At 43.2% G+C, this 10833-nt stretch overlaps 1 protein-coding gene across 1 annotated transcript in view; it reads left to right on the forward strand.

Moving 5' to 3' along the window:
• Window positions 1–9071, forward strand: part of NDUFA10 (NADH:ubiquinone oxidoreductase subunit A10) — a 43111-nt gene extending 34040 nt beyond the window's left edge. Inside the window, exon 10 of the mRNA XM_080398417.1 lies at window positions 8609–9071. Coding sequence (XP_080254543.1) covers window positions 8609–8677 — 69 coding nt within the window. The 3' untranslated portion in view covers window positions 8678–9071. The remainder of the gene's footprint in view (window positions 1–8608) is intronic.
• The last annotated feature ends 1762 nt before the right edge of the window (window positions 9072–10833 follow it).

A 10833-nucleotide genomic window follows, 5' to 3' on the forward strand; every position in this document is an offset into this window, starting at 1 on the left:
CACCTCTCTGGGCAACCTGTTCCAGTGCCTCACCACCCTCATAGGGAAGAATTTCTTCTTTACATCTAATGTAAATTTACCTCCTTTCAGTTTAAAGCCGTTCCCCCTTATACTATATGCCCTTGTAGTAAGTCCCTCTCCAGCTCTGGAAGGCTGCTGTAAGGTCTCCACGGAGCCTTCTCCCATTTAAAATCTCTTAAAAATGTCCCACTTAAAATTCCCTGAACTACAAAAGAAATACTTGAGCTTTCAGGAGCCCAGAGTCTGGATCAAAACCAGAGACAGATTGTGCCAAAATGATGCGCTCAGGCTTGATGTGATACTGTGTGGCAGGGTCCTCAACATCTTGGCCTTTGGCTGCAGATTTTCAGCTACAAGAGCAGCTACAGGCTTCTAAAAAACCCCCAAAACCTGGAAAAAAACCTCCTACACACAAAACAAAAACAAAACCAAAAAAAACCACCAACCCCAAACCCTTTGTACTTGTATGGACAGAGGATGTTACCCATGCATACATATGAAGTACAACTGCTGCAATAAACCTTATCTAAGCCATGAATTGTCTTCCATAGTACTCTTGCCTTTGCAGAGACAGGGAGGTTAGGATATCTTTGTTCTCCCTGTGTTTGTGATTGTTACCATAGCGGCTGTCTTTGATACAATCTTCTGTTTTCTCTCTCCTGCCACTTTTTCTTCGCTTGATGAAGTTTTCATTTTTTTAGGATCAAGGTCTTCCTTCCTAATTCTTATTTTAGTGGAGGTGTTTGACAGCTGTAATGCCCAGCCCTGTCTACTCTTGAATACAGGAAGGAATGGAAACAGACACACAATAAATTAGGCTTAATTTAAAGTTGTTTTCTATTTTATCTCTGCAGAAATATTTTAAGCTCTTTTTAAAGTAGCAGGATGTTGCCTGGCTAAATATTGCTAAGACCGGAGGATCCTAAAACCTACAAATGATGAAGTTGTTCCTGAAGGGTACCTAGAAAGGGATGAGCATAGGCATGTGATCTTCTCTTCCTACCTTCCCACTCCTCTTCCACACTCACCAATCCACAGAGAGACTGTGAAAGCAGCCCTTTTTCTTCTTTAGAAACACATAGCTTCTATACCCTACTCCCCTTGACAAATATTGTGGGAAGGGATATTCGTCCCAGATACGGAGGGGAAGGAACATGAGAAACCTTGGGACTATTTCAAATCTTGGTCTTGGTAGTTGTGTCTGTTTTGTTTTAGATCCCTTGCCATCCCAGACACTGGGTACCTATGTAAATCAAAAAGACAGAAAAATCTCGCTGGCATTATAATAATCCATTTCAAACGTGATGTTCTGCCACTGAGCCCTATGAAAGAAAACACTTTATATGGCAGCACATCCTTTCTCAAATGCCTCTTGATACTGTACCCATGTAGGAATGTGATCCCCAGGGTAAACCTCTATTAAGTAAAAAAAAAAACCCCAAACCAACCAAGGAAAATAGTTTGGAAGAAAGATCTTTTGTTAGTGATTAAACAAAGTGGAGAAAAGTTGCAGGTGGACTACTCCCACTCCACTCTTCTGCATCTCCTAGGAAACTTTAATTAAAAAAAAAAAACAAAAACAACATCCAACATTTGGAGGACAGTTTCATTGTGATGCCTTGATATTAAAAATCATGTTTTACATCCGGATACATCAGGAAAAGGTTTTATTAAATCCATAAGGAAGAATGCTTGTATTTATTTCTCACTCTCCCTGCTTTCCTACAGCTTGTTAGGGGGGACATCTCCATGGATCTTAAACTGTGAAATAGTGTCGGTTTGAGGTGTTTAACTATGCTGGCGTGGTGGTACAGGTTTGAGTTGGGCTTGTGTTGGTGTATGATCTTCCTTGTTTCCTGAAGTATTTTTATGCTGCGAAGTGCTTTTGGTCTTTTTTAATATAGAACTGGCATTACTAAGACCTGCTGCTACCTTGAGTAGTATAACATAAGAAAAGCTGTTGTAAGAGGCTTTTTTTTTGCATGTTACCTGTCCAGTTAGAAAAGCCAGCCTACAGTTAGTGTAACGCTTTATCTGGCTTAGCTGTAGCTACTTGGCTTTTTCCTGTAGTAGGTTTGCACTGTATAGTTGATAACTGGTATTTGTAATGTATTTGCTGAGGAAAACCAAAGTAGGTACTATTCTGCCACTGTAGCAGTAGGGCAAGCAGGCACTGTGGGGAAAAAAGCTGCAATAATATACTTAGCTGTACCCTATTGCTTGCTTATTCTTGGCTGTCCTGCAAAAGCAAGGCTAGAGATATGTGTTAGATTGTTTATGGTGTTTGTAGTTGTTCAAATTGTAAGTCACAAATTCATTTCTACAAATCAGATTCCTACTTAAGCTCACTTAAGTTGTTTGAAATAAAAAACGCTGAGCTTTAAAGAAAAGTGCTGTGTCCTCTATATGGACGCTTCTCTTTCCAAAAGTTTTCTGTTGTCTTGTTTGTCTTTGAATGAATGAATGAAGGTTAGGACAATGTTCATTGAACGTTTTCTGCAAATTGGAATTGTTTTAACCTCAATTCAGTAAAGTGCTTGAGTACTCTTGTTACTTGGACTATAATGAATGTTAACATCATTAAGACTTTTGAGTAAAGAATGGCGGGACTCAAGCTGTACACAAACAATTATCTATGTCAGTCCTTTGGAAACCAAACCATACATACCCTGAATGTGTGTTTGTGGGGTATTACAAACACCCACACCCCACTTTTTTATAGATTGCCCTAAAATATAGGAACCAAACCCTTCCAGAACACAGCCAATGCACGAGGTTACATATTCCTAGATCTTGATTTTAGCTGTGTGCCAACAACAAACACTGGTAATAAACTTCTGGAAGTCAGGATTTCTATTGGAAGAAGCAGTAGTCTTTGCTAGCAGCAGTGATGGAAGGTGCTATTATTATGCTTGTTATAAACAGCCACTGAACGAAAAGGTTTGGATATTGATGAATGAGCCCATGCATGCAGAGTAATGACTCTGTTTTTAAGTGCTCTTTGATCAGCGCTGCTCAAAACATGCTATTTATAGATCTGTTTTGCTGTGAAGCCCAGCCATTAGTAGAAGGCAGAGCAGGAATAGAAGGAAAAAGCGGTAATTCTTTTTGCTTCTATAATGTTGGGAGGCAGGCTCTAAACTGATGGTTGTAGACCTTTTCAGATTGTTAAAACTTTCCAGAGCTCTACCTGTACATGTCTGGTTTGAAATGGTTTTGAGGAGCTATGAAATGCAGCTGCAGCATATAGCAAACAGCTGGCTGAAGCTGTTTGTTGCTACTCTGCAGCCTATACCACTTTATAGGGCTTTTAATCATGTTTATAGTTTTGACAGACACTTCTGTGGCAGAGTTCTTAATTTAACTGATGAGATGATCTTGTTTTCATCTTTTTACTAATGTTCTTTTAAAGTTGAGCAGTTTCATTCCTTTGAGCTGGCTCTACCTTTGGGTACAGCTCACTTCATTAGTTTCATGCTCGGTGTGGTGGATTTTTATCTCATACTTCTCGAGGTAATCCTTGCTGCCAACTTTTAAGTTCTGCACAGTGTAATGGAGCAGACCCAAGACTTGATTCTCCATGTCATCCATTTCCATGGAGTGGAAAAATCTGTAACTTGGCAGTGACCTTGCAGGAGCTCGTGCTTACCTCCTGCCACAGGGATGTGTGTGAGCTGTTGGGTTTGTTTAGTGGTGCCTCTGGCCCAGTGTCCTCGTTAAGTGCTTCTTCTCTTGTAAGCTCTTGAGGGCAGAGACTGAATTCTTGTGTTGCAAAATGTGTGTCTAGATGGCTGCTGTGATAAGAACATAGCTGTTCTTACTTTTTCTGGGAAAGATGGTTCAGCTTTGGTGTGATAGCCAACTGCTTTCCCTGCCACTTGGTGCTGGACAAGCCTGCTGGCGGCTCCGCAGGTCTCCTTGGGCTGATGTCAGTGAAGGACCTAAGAGGGTTTGAAGGAATTTATTTGACTCTGTATGCTACTTCTTTTACTTGCCTGTGGAAATGTGTTGTTAATAGTTAATCATGCGTAATGGGATGCACTATGATTATTTTTAGTGTGACCATTGTCATACCTTTCTTTTGGTCTTAAGTGTGATTTGAAGGTAACATGCGGACTGTTCCTGTGAATGTGCCAGCCACTTGCAAATGATGTGGCCTTGCTGATTTCCATTATAGTTCGGACTGGGAGACTTGTAATGCACAAGTCTCATGGAAAGTGCAAGTCTCTTCCAAGTACTTGCCTGGTTTCCCATCAAGCCCTCTAAACTTTGTCAGCAGGAGCACTGAGCAAGAAGTCCTTCAAGCCATTGCCTTCATTTGATGGCGCCTGTATCCTGTCCTGGAAGAGACAGTGAATATTCAGGCCCCCTCTGTGTTCTCTTGGCTACTGGCAAGTTCTGTAGAGCTTTGTCCTATCTCCTTCCCATCATCTCTTCTCTAGGCTGGGCAGGCTGCCTCTTCTGGCTGCAAAACCAACAGCCCCAGAGCTGGCCGCTTGTTCCCATCCCTGCCCTTGTGCTGCCTAAGCAGGTGTGGGCAGAACAGGCTGGGAGCTTCAGCTGGGTGCAGTTTGGAGCACCAGCTTAACCATTTGTTGTCACCAAAAGCAGCACACCCTACCACTTGCCCTGTGTCCCCAGATCTTCCCTGGTGCTCCCACCAGTCTTCCTTGCAGTGGTCTGGTATGCATTTGGCTGACTGAGCTTGCAGAGTCACCAAAAACTAACCCAGCCAGGAGGAGTGAATAGCAGCTTCTCACTGGGCAAGGGGGTTGGTGGAGCTTGTGGAATGATCCAGCAAAGCTGCAGAGCTGGCTTCGACTGTGCAGCAGAGAGATGAGAGGATGGGTGCTGCAGGACCTCTTCTTGCTGGCATCGTGCTTTTCAGTCCATTCAGCCACACCGTGCAGCATCGCTGTAACACTTTTTATTTGGCTGTTTTAATCCAGGCTTATCATGAGATTGAGCAAATGCTTGTTCTGGCAGGAGGTAGGCATGGGAAGAGCTGGAGGGGAGGCAGAAGAGCACAAGAACAGGGGTGACTTCTGTTCAGTATTTTTCCAAATGCTCAATAAGTGGTAAAAGATCACCAGCTTCTTCCCCTCTGGGACAGACCTGCCTTGTTCCCAGTTGTGCAGCTTTTTTACTATGGTCACAGCTGTAAAACGTGAGCTTTGAAGAGCTTGTTCCTAGGAAGCTGTCTATGTTACTTGTACCTGGCACAGATAGTGCACAGAAAATAAATTCACATAATTCTGCTCACTAGGTAATATGGGATTTGTCTACTGTGCCTTCCTCTTCCCATTTTTTGGTTGTTTTTTTTTTTTTTGTTATTTTGAAAGCTTGGCTGTAACATATCCCAAAACTCAACTGCCTTTGCCAAGGCCCACTGTGAACGACGGAGTATGGATGAATACTTATTATAAAATTTGCTTTGATGTATTGCATGTCTTTAACCAAAGGCACATGGGGAATTTGTTTTGGACAATGAATTTGAATTCTGTTGGGATTGATATTGTATCTTTTAAAGAGGGCAGATTTACCCAGAAACAAAACTGTAAACTCCTGTATTTTCCCAGAGAGCTCCTGTTGCTTTAATAATCCTAGTTATCTGGGAATCTCTTGAAGTATCAAAGGGCCAATTATGTGCTGCCTGGAGAGGTTGAGGGAGAGCTGTTTTTGTGCTAGAATTAATAGATACAGGCTGGTCACAGCAGGTCTGATGTCCTCCCTAGCTTACCACTGTAAATTTGTGGGGCAGAGATAGTAATCATTTATTTTCATCTCTCATCTCCTCTTTGCTCAGCAGGAGTAACTCTTAACAGGACTGCATGCTTTCTTCTGATATTTAGACAAGACATTAAAGACAACTTTAAATGAAAAACTGATCACAAATGGCTTGTAATGGCTTGTGACAAGGCAGGGTGGGTAATGTTACATGAAAGAGGTAGAAGTCTTCTGTTAGCTTGCTGTTTTAGGGAAAGAAGTGTCTTGTTTTCCGACCTTCAAATAAACCCCCCAAACACACACTTCCCCTCCTTCAAAACAACAGGCTTCATCCTGGATTAAATAGCTGGGTTTGTGGCCTGAGTATATATACCATCAAGAATGGGTCTTGCTTCTCCCTGCAGAGGCAGCTATCTCAAACAGGATACTCTTAGAGCTTTTCGAAAGGAAAAATCATCAGGTTAAGTGCAGTGCTTAAGGATGTGGTTTAGTGGTGGACTTGGCAGTCCTGGGTTAATGGTTGGACTTGATGATCTCAAATGTCTCTTCCAACCTAAAAGATTCTAGGATTCTGAGTCAGGGGTCCTGTGTGAAACCAGTGTTTGCGTGGAGATGAGCAGATGATCTGTGCTTAATTATTTGTAAAGGCTGCCAGGGGACAGCTTATTTTTAAAGGAAGAGTTTTATTATAGCATCTTCGCTTGCTTCAGACTTTCTCACAAAACTCATTTGCTTTTTTGTAGTGGTTTGCTTCTGGGTTCTAGTATCTCAAAGATGGATACTGTGTTCTCTTTCATTCCTGGATGGAGGAAAGGGAGGTTCTAGAGATAGACTACTTTTGGAGCTGAGACCTAACCATCTCTGACATTTGAGATCATGGTCAGGACTTTCCAAAGGGGACTGCTTTAACACCTGAGGCACAGAGGTTGAAGTGTATCTACATCTTTTTCCTCCTTAGGATCCCTCAGTTCAAGAGGAATTACCAAAGTAGATACTTTATGCACTGATCCCGTTGCTGGCAGGTTTTGTTCCCGTGGCTTAGTTATCTAGTGGGTACAGAACCTGGTTTATGTTTATTCAGGCTGAAACGGCACTAAAAATTTATGTTGCTTTTGCAAAGCAAGTTGTTAGGAGATGATTTTGATGACAGCGTTTTTGGCACGCTTGTGTTGAGTTTTCTGTCACATAAGCGTGCTTTTGCTGACCCGATGCAGCCTCCCTTGCCTGAAGGAGCACTTTCCTTGCCTGCAGGGAGAGCACGCACACTCTGTAAGGGGAGTTTGCTATTTTAACCATGCTGGCAGACTTTCTCTTCTAGTCCTCTGTGCTGTCTTTGTAATCCCTTAAAATGGCTGCTACTTAAACAGTCTCTTTTCCCAGATCTCTAAAGCTGAAGGTGGGACAGCTTGGCTGCTGAATTTTTTGTCTGTAGCACTACCTGAGGTCATTTGCAATGTGGCTGCAGCCAGCAGCAGGCTGAGCGGGCCAGGCTTGGCTTTCCGTCCCGCAGTGCAGTCCGCACAGCTGTGCGTGCCCTCTTCCTCCTGAACTCTTGTGGAAGGCTTTGGTTGCTGTGGGTCATCTGTTCAGCTGGCTAGATGGACTGCCGGGAAAGGGGTTGTGTGCTTCGGTGTCCCATGTCCTTTCACAGACTTGGAGGTAACAGATCGTTGTCTCCAGCCAGGACACAATTCCTTGAACTCCCAAATGTCAAGGCTCTGTTTAGGCTACTGCTATTCACTTGCATTTGCTCTCATCTCAAGTGATCGTTGGCTTTCCCTCCCTGGTGAGGGTGCAGACCCCTCCAGCTTTCCTTGTACATCTGATGTGCCCTACTCCCAGTGCTCCAGTCCATCTAGCCTGTCCCTCTGCAATGCATTTCTTGGTTCACTAGGCTTGACCTGCTCCTCGTGTGATCCTCTTGGGCTGGTTGTACAGGTTACAAGCTCTTGAGATGCTGCCAGAAGGAAAAGCTTCCTGCTGCAGTCCCCAGCCCTCTGCTGTCTCGTGTACAGTGAGTTGCAACAGACTGTACGGAGAGGTGACGTTGCATGGCAGCACCGTGGTTCCTTGAGCCCTGGTTTGGGACCCATGGTACAGAAAGGTCAGTCAGGCTCACCTGTGTGTCTGAGCTGCCAAAGCGGGGGCTGCGCCAGCCACGTTAAGGGCCTGTGGAGAAGAGTTGCAGCCTGAAAAGGTAAGCAAGGTTCAGAGGCAGCAAGTGAAGGCTGTTGCTTAGGTCCCAGGGTACTGGTGAAATTTGGATAGGGGGGTCAAGAAACTTCATTTTTTCTAGTGAGTAGTGGTTTCTGGCTTTGCTTATGAAGACAGGCAGATACTGCTTTTGCTTTAATGAAGTTAAGTTCAGCTCTTGAAGGCTAAATATGCAATTTCATTTGAATGGTTTAATTTAATATAGTAATTAACTCAGTATTTCATGCATGAAATATTTCGTGTATTTAATAATGTGTGCCTATTTTGGCATGAGATTCTACTGACTGATTCAGTTCTACTACATGCTACAGTGAGAGAGGTCTTCCTACTAAAACTGGGAACAAGGGTGCATAGGGAAGAAGTTAGATGAATCCAGGTGTAATATGCTGTTGTGCTGTAGAGTTTATTGACTAGTTTTTATATATATTATGGCGTAGTGGTTTTTTGTGGGTCCCCCCCCTTCAGCTGCACAGGTCAACTTTTTCCAAAGGGACTGATTTTTCTTTAAGTTCTAATTACTGTGTTCTAAAAGCGCGTTTCATGTTGCACTTCTGCAGATGCCACGAGGCACTTTACAAAGAATCTAAAAATTTCTGTGAAGATTGGAAAGAGAAATGTTTCTGACTGAACTTTCTGCTTTCTCTAGCTTCCTGGTCGCAAATTTAGGCAAGGCTACAATGCTGATGTTGGTGACAAGTGGATCTGGCTGAAATGAAAATCTGCTCCCTTTGGAGCCCTAACCGCGATGGACCACAGAACCTGGGTGAAGAAGCAGCAGAGTTCAGCGTGTCTGCTCCACATCAATTGTGTGGCACGAAGAAAATGCTGGTTAAATCATCTTCCAGCTACAGCGTAAGAGAATAGACTCCTAGAAGAGAAATCGCTTTTTTCTGGTTTGTTCTTCCCCGATGAATTCAGGGTGCTTTGTCTTTGGATGACAGATAATCAACGTGTGATAGCAAAGCGATCTGGTATTACAGGGGCAGACTGAAGATCAATGCTGAACTTTCTCTTCTTCAAGACTGTGGCATGTTATTATACAGGATTATTGTTGTTTTGCTGAATCAAGAGAAATTAAACCTGTATCCTCCTGGCTCTCACAAAGTTAATTTCTTGCTCTGTCATGCATGGTGTTTTATTAGTTTCATTAGAAGAGCGCACATGCTAAAAACAGTGCTTACCTCGTGTTCTGAAAGCCTCTTACTGGACATCAGCATCAAAGCAGGCAAGCATAAAAAAGTTCCTTGAGAGGAGATGATAAGTGTTGATCTCAAACAGCAAATATATGCTTGAAAATATAAAAGAAATTATTCAAAATAATTGCCAGCAGTTGTACTCAAAGCTTCTTCCTTTGAATGGGCGCTGTAGATCAGAATGTTTGTTGTGTATAAAAGGCAAATGTAATTATTATTTTTGCAAGTCTCTGAAAGTCCAAGTTGGAGGTTTTTTAAAGAAATTATTCATTTGGTATTAGTTAGTCACAGAAATGAGGCACCTTGGCATTGGTTCAAGCAATGCTGTCCAGATTTAGTCTGCAGTAATTCTGCATTTCCAGCAAGGGGCTAACTACTTCAATCACTGAGTAAAAGTGCTGCCAGGCATTCCAGTATTCAGGGCAATGCCTTTGAATTAAGCAGCCAAGTCTTGCCCATACCCCTTCCTGTATCAAAACTAGTATGAAAAGACTCCTTTAACAACAGCCTTGGGGGCCTGGTTAGATACTGAAATAAATGAGCAATGGGCTAGAAATGTAGCTCTTCTCGCTGGTCCCTTAGCTCTTTGTTACCATGTTTTATGGCTTTATAGAGTCTTTCCTCTGGTCACAAAAAGACTGGCTCTGCTTTGGTGCCGCTGTGCCACCCTGCGCTCATGCGGCTGGTGGCTTCACGATGATGAGCAAGTGCCGGGGTGCGAGGTACTGTGCCTTGGACTTGGGTGAAAATGCAGCTGAACTGGTGTAGTCAGTCCTGTGAGGCTGTGCGTTTATTTAACTGCTGCAAGATCTTTTATGTGTTTTCACCTTCCGGAGGCTGATTATCAGGGCACTGACCTATGCGAGTTGCAGCTCAGCAGCGTGCTTCCTCATCCCATAGCTCCCCCAGGAAGATGGATCTTAGTGTTCTTGTGCTGGAGGGTCTGCCAGCCCAAGCCACCCTTGTCTTCTCTGCAGTGAGATCCTAAGCGATTACTGCTAGCTGTTCTTTACCTGTCCAGAGTATCATCTCACAGCAGTGAGTAATGAGCGTGGAGATGAAAAGAACATCTGCTGTGGCTTTAGGTTCCCTTTGGAGTAGTCCAGATGTGTCCTTACAGGTGTCCTCCATCTCGGTGTTGCCGTGTGCTCCAGGTGCTTAAATTCAGTTGGCAATGTGCGTACAGCTTGATGTTGGATCTCCTAGAAAGGCATTTTGTGCTGTGTGTAGTGCTGGGGAAGCTGCTGTGTTCAGCTTTGCCAATTGTGGGGCACAGTGGGGTGCAGAGCATTTTTTAAGAGCTTTCCCTACCTGCTCCAGCAGCACACAGAGCTGAGCTGAGCTTTGGATGTAAAGGACTTTAAATTCCAGTCAGGAAAAGCAGTGTTGGCTTGTATGGCAAGCAGTGTGGTATGACAAAATGCATGTTGAATGTACTTTTTTTTTAATCCATGTTTTAACTCTGCTTTAAAAGTAAAGCTGTTTATAAACTAAATCTGTGAAGGAAGTAAGTTTCTCTCCTCTTGCTGTAGGAAGGAGTGTTAGCTGTGTTTTTCTCTTCCCTCCTTCCCACTCCAATACCTCAAAAAAACATCTCTTCGCAAACCAGCTGTAAAGATTTTGGCTTTTGAAGACTATGTTGTGCCATTTGGATGAATCTATCTACAGTTCTTTACTA

Source organism: Falco punctatus (assembly GCF_963210335.1).
Source record: "Falco punctatus genome assembly, chromosome: 8".
Classification (NCBI taxonomy): domain Eukaryota; kingdom Metazoa; phylum Chordata; class Aves; order Falconiformes; family Falconidae; genus Falco; species Falco punctatus.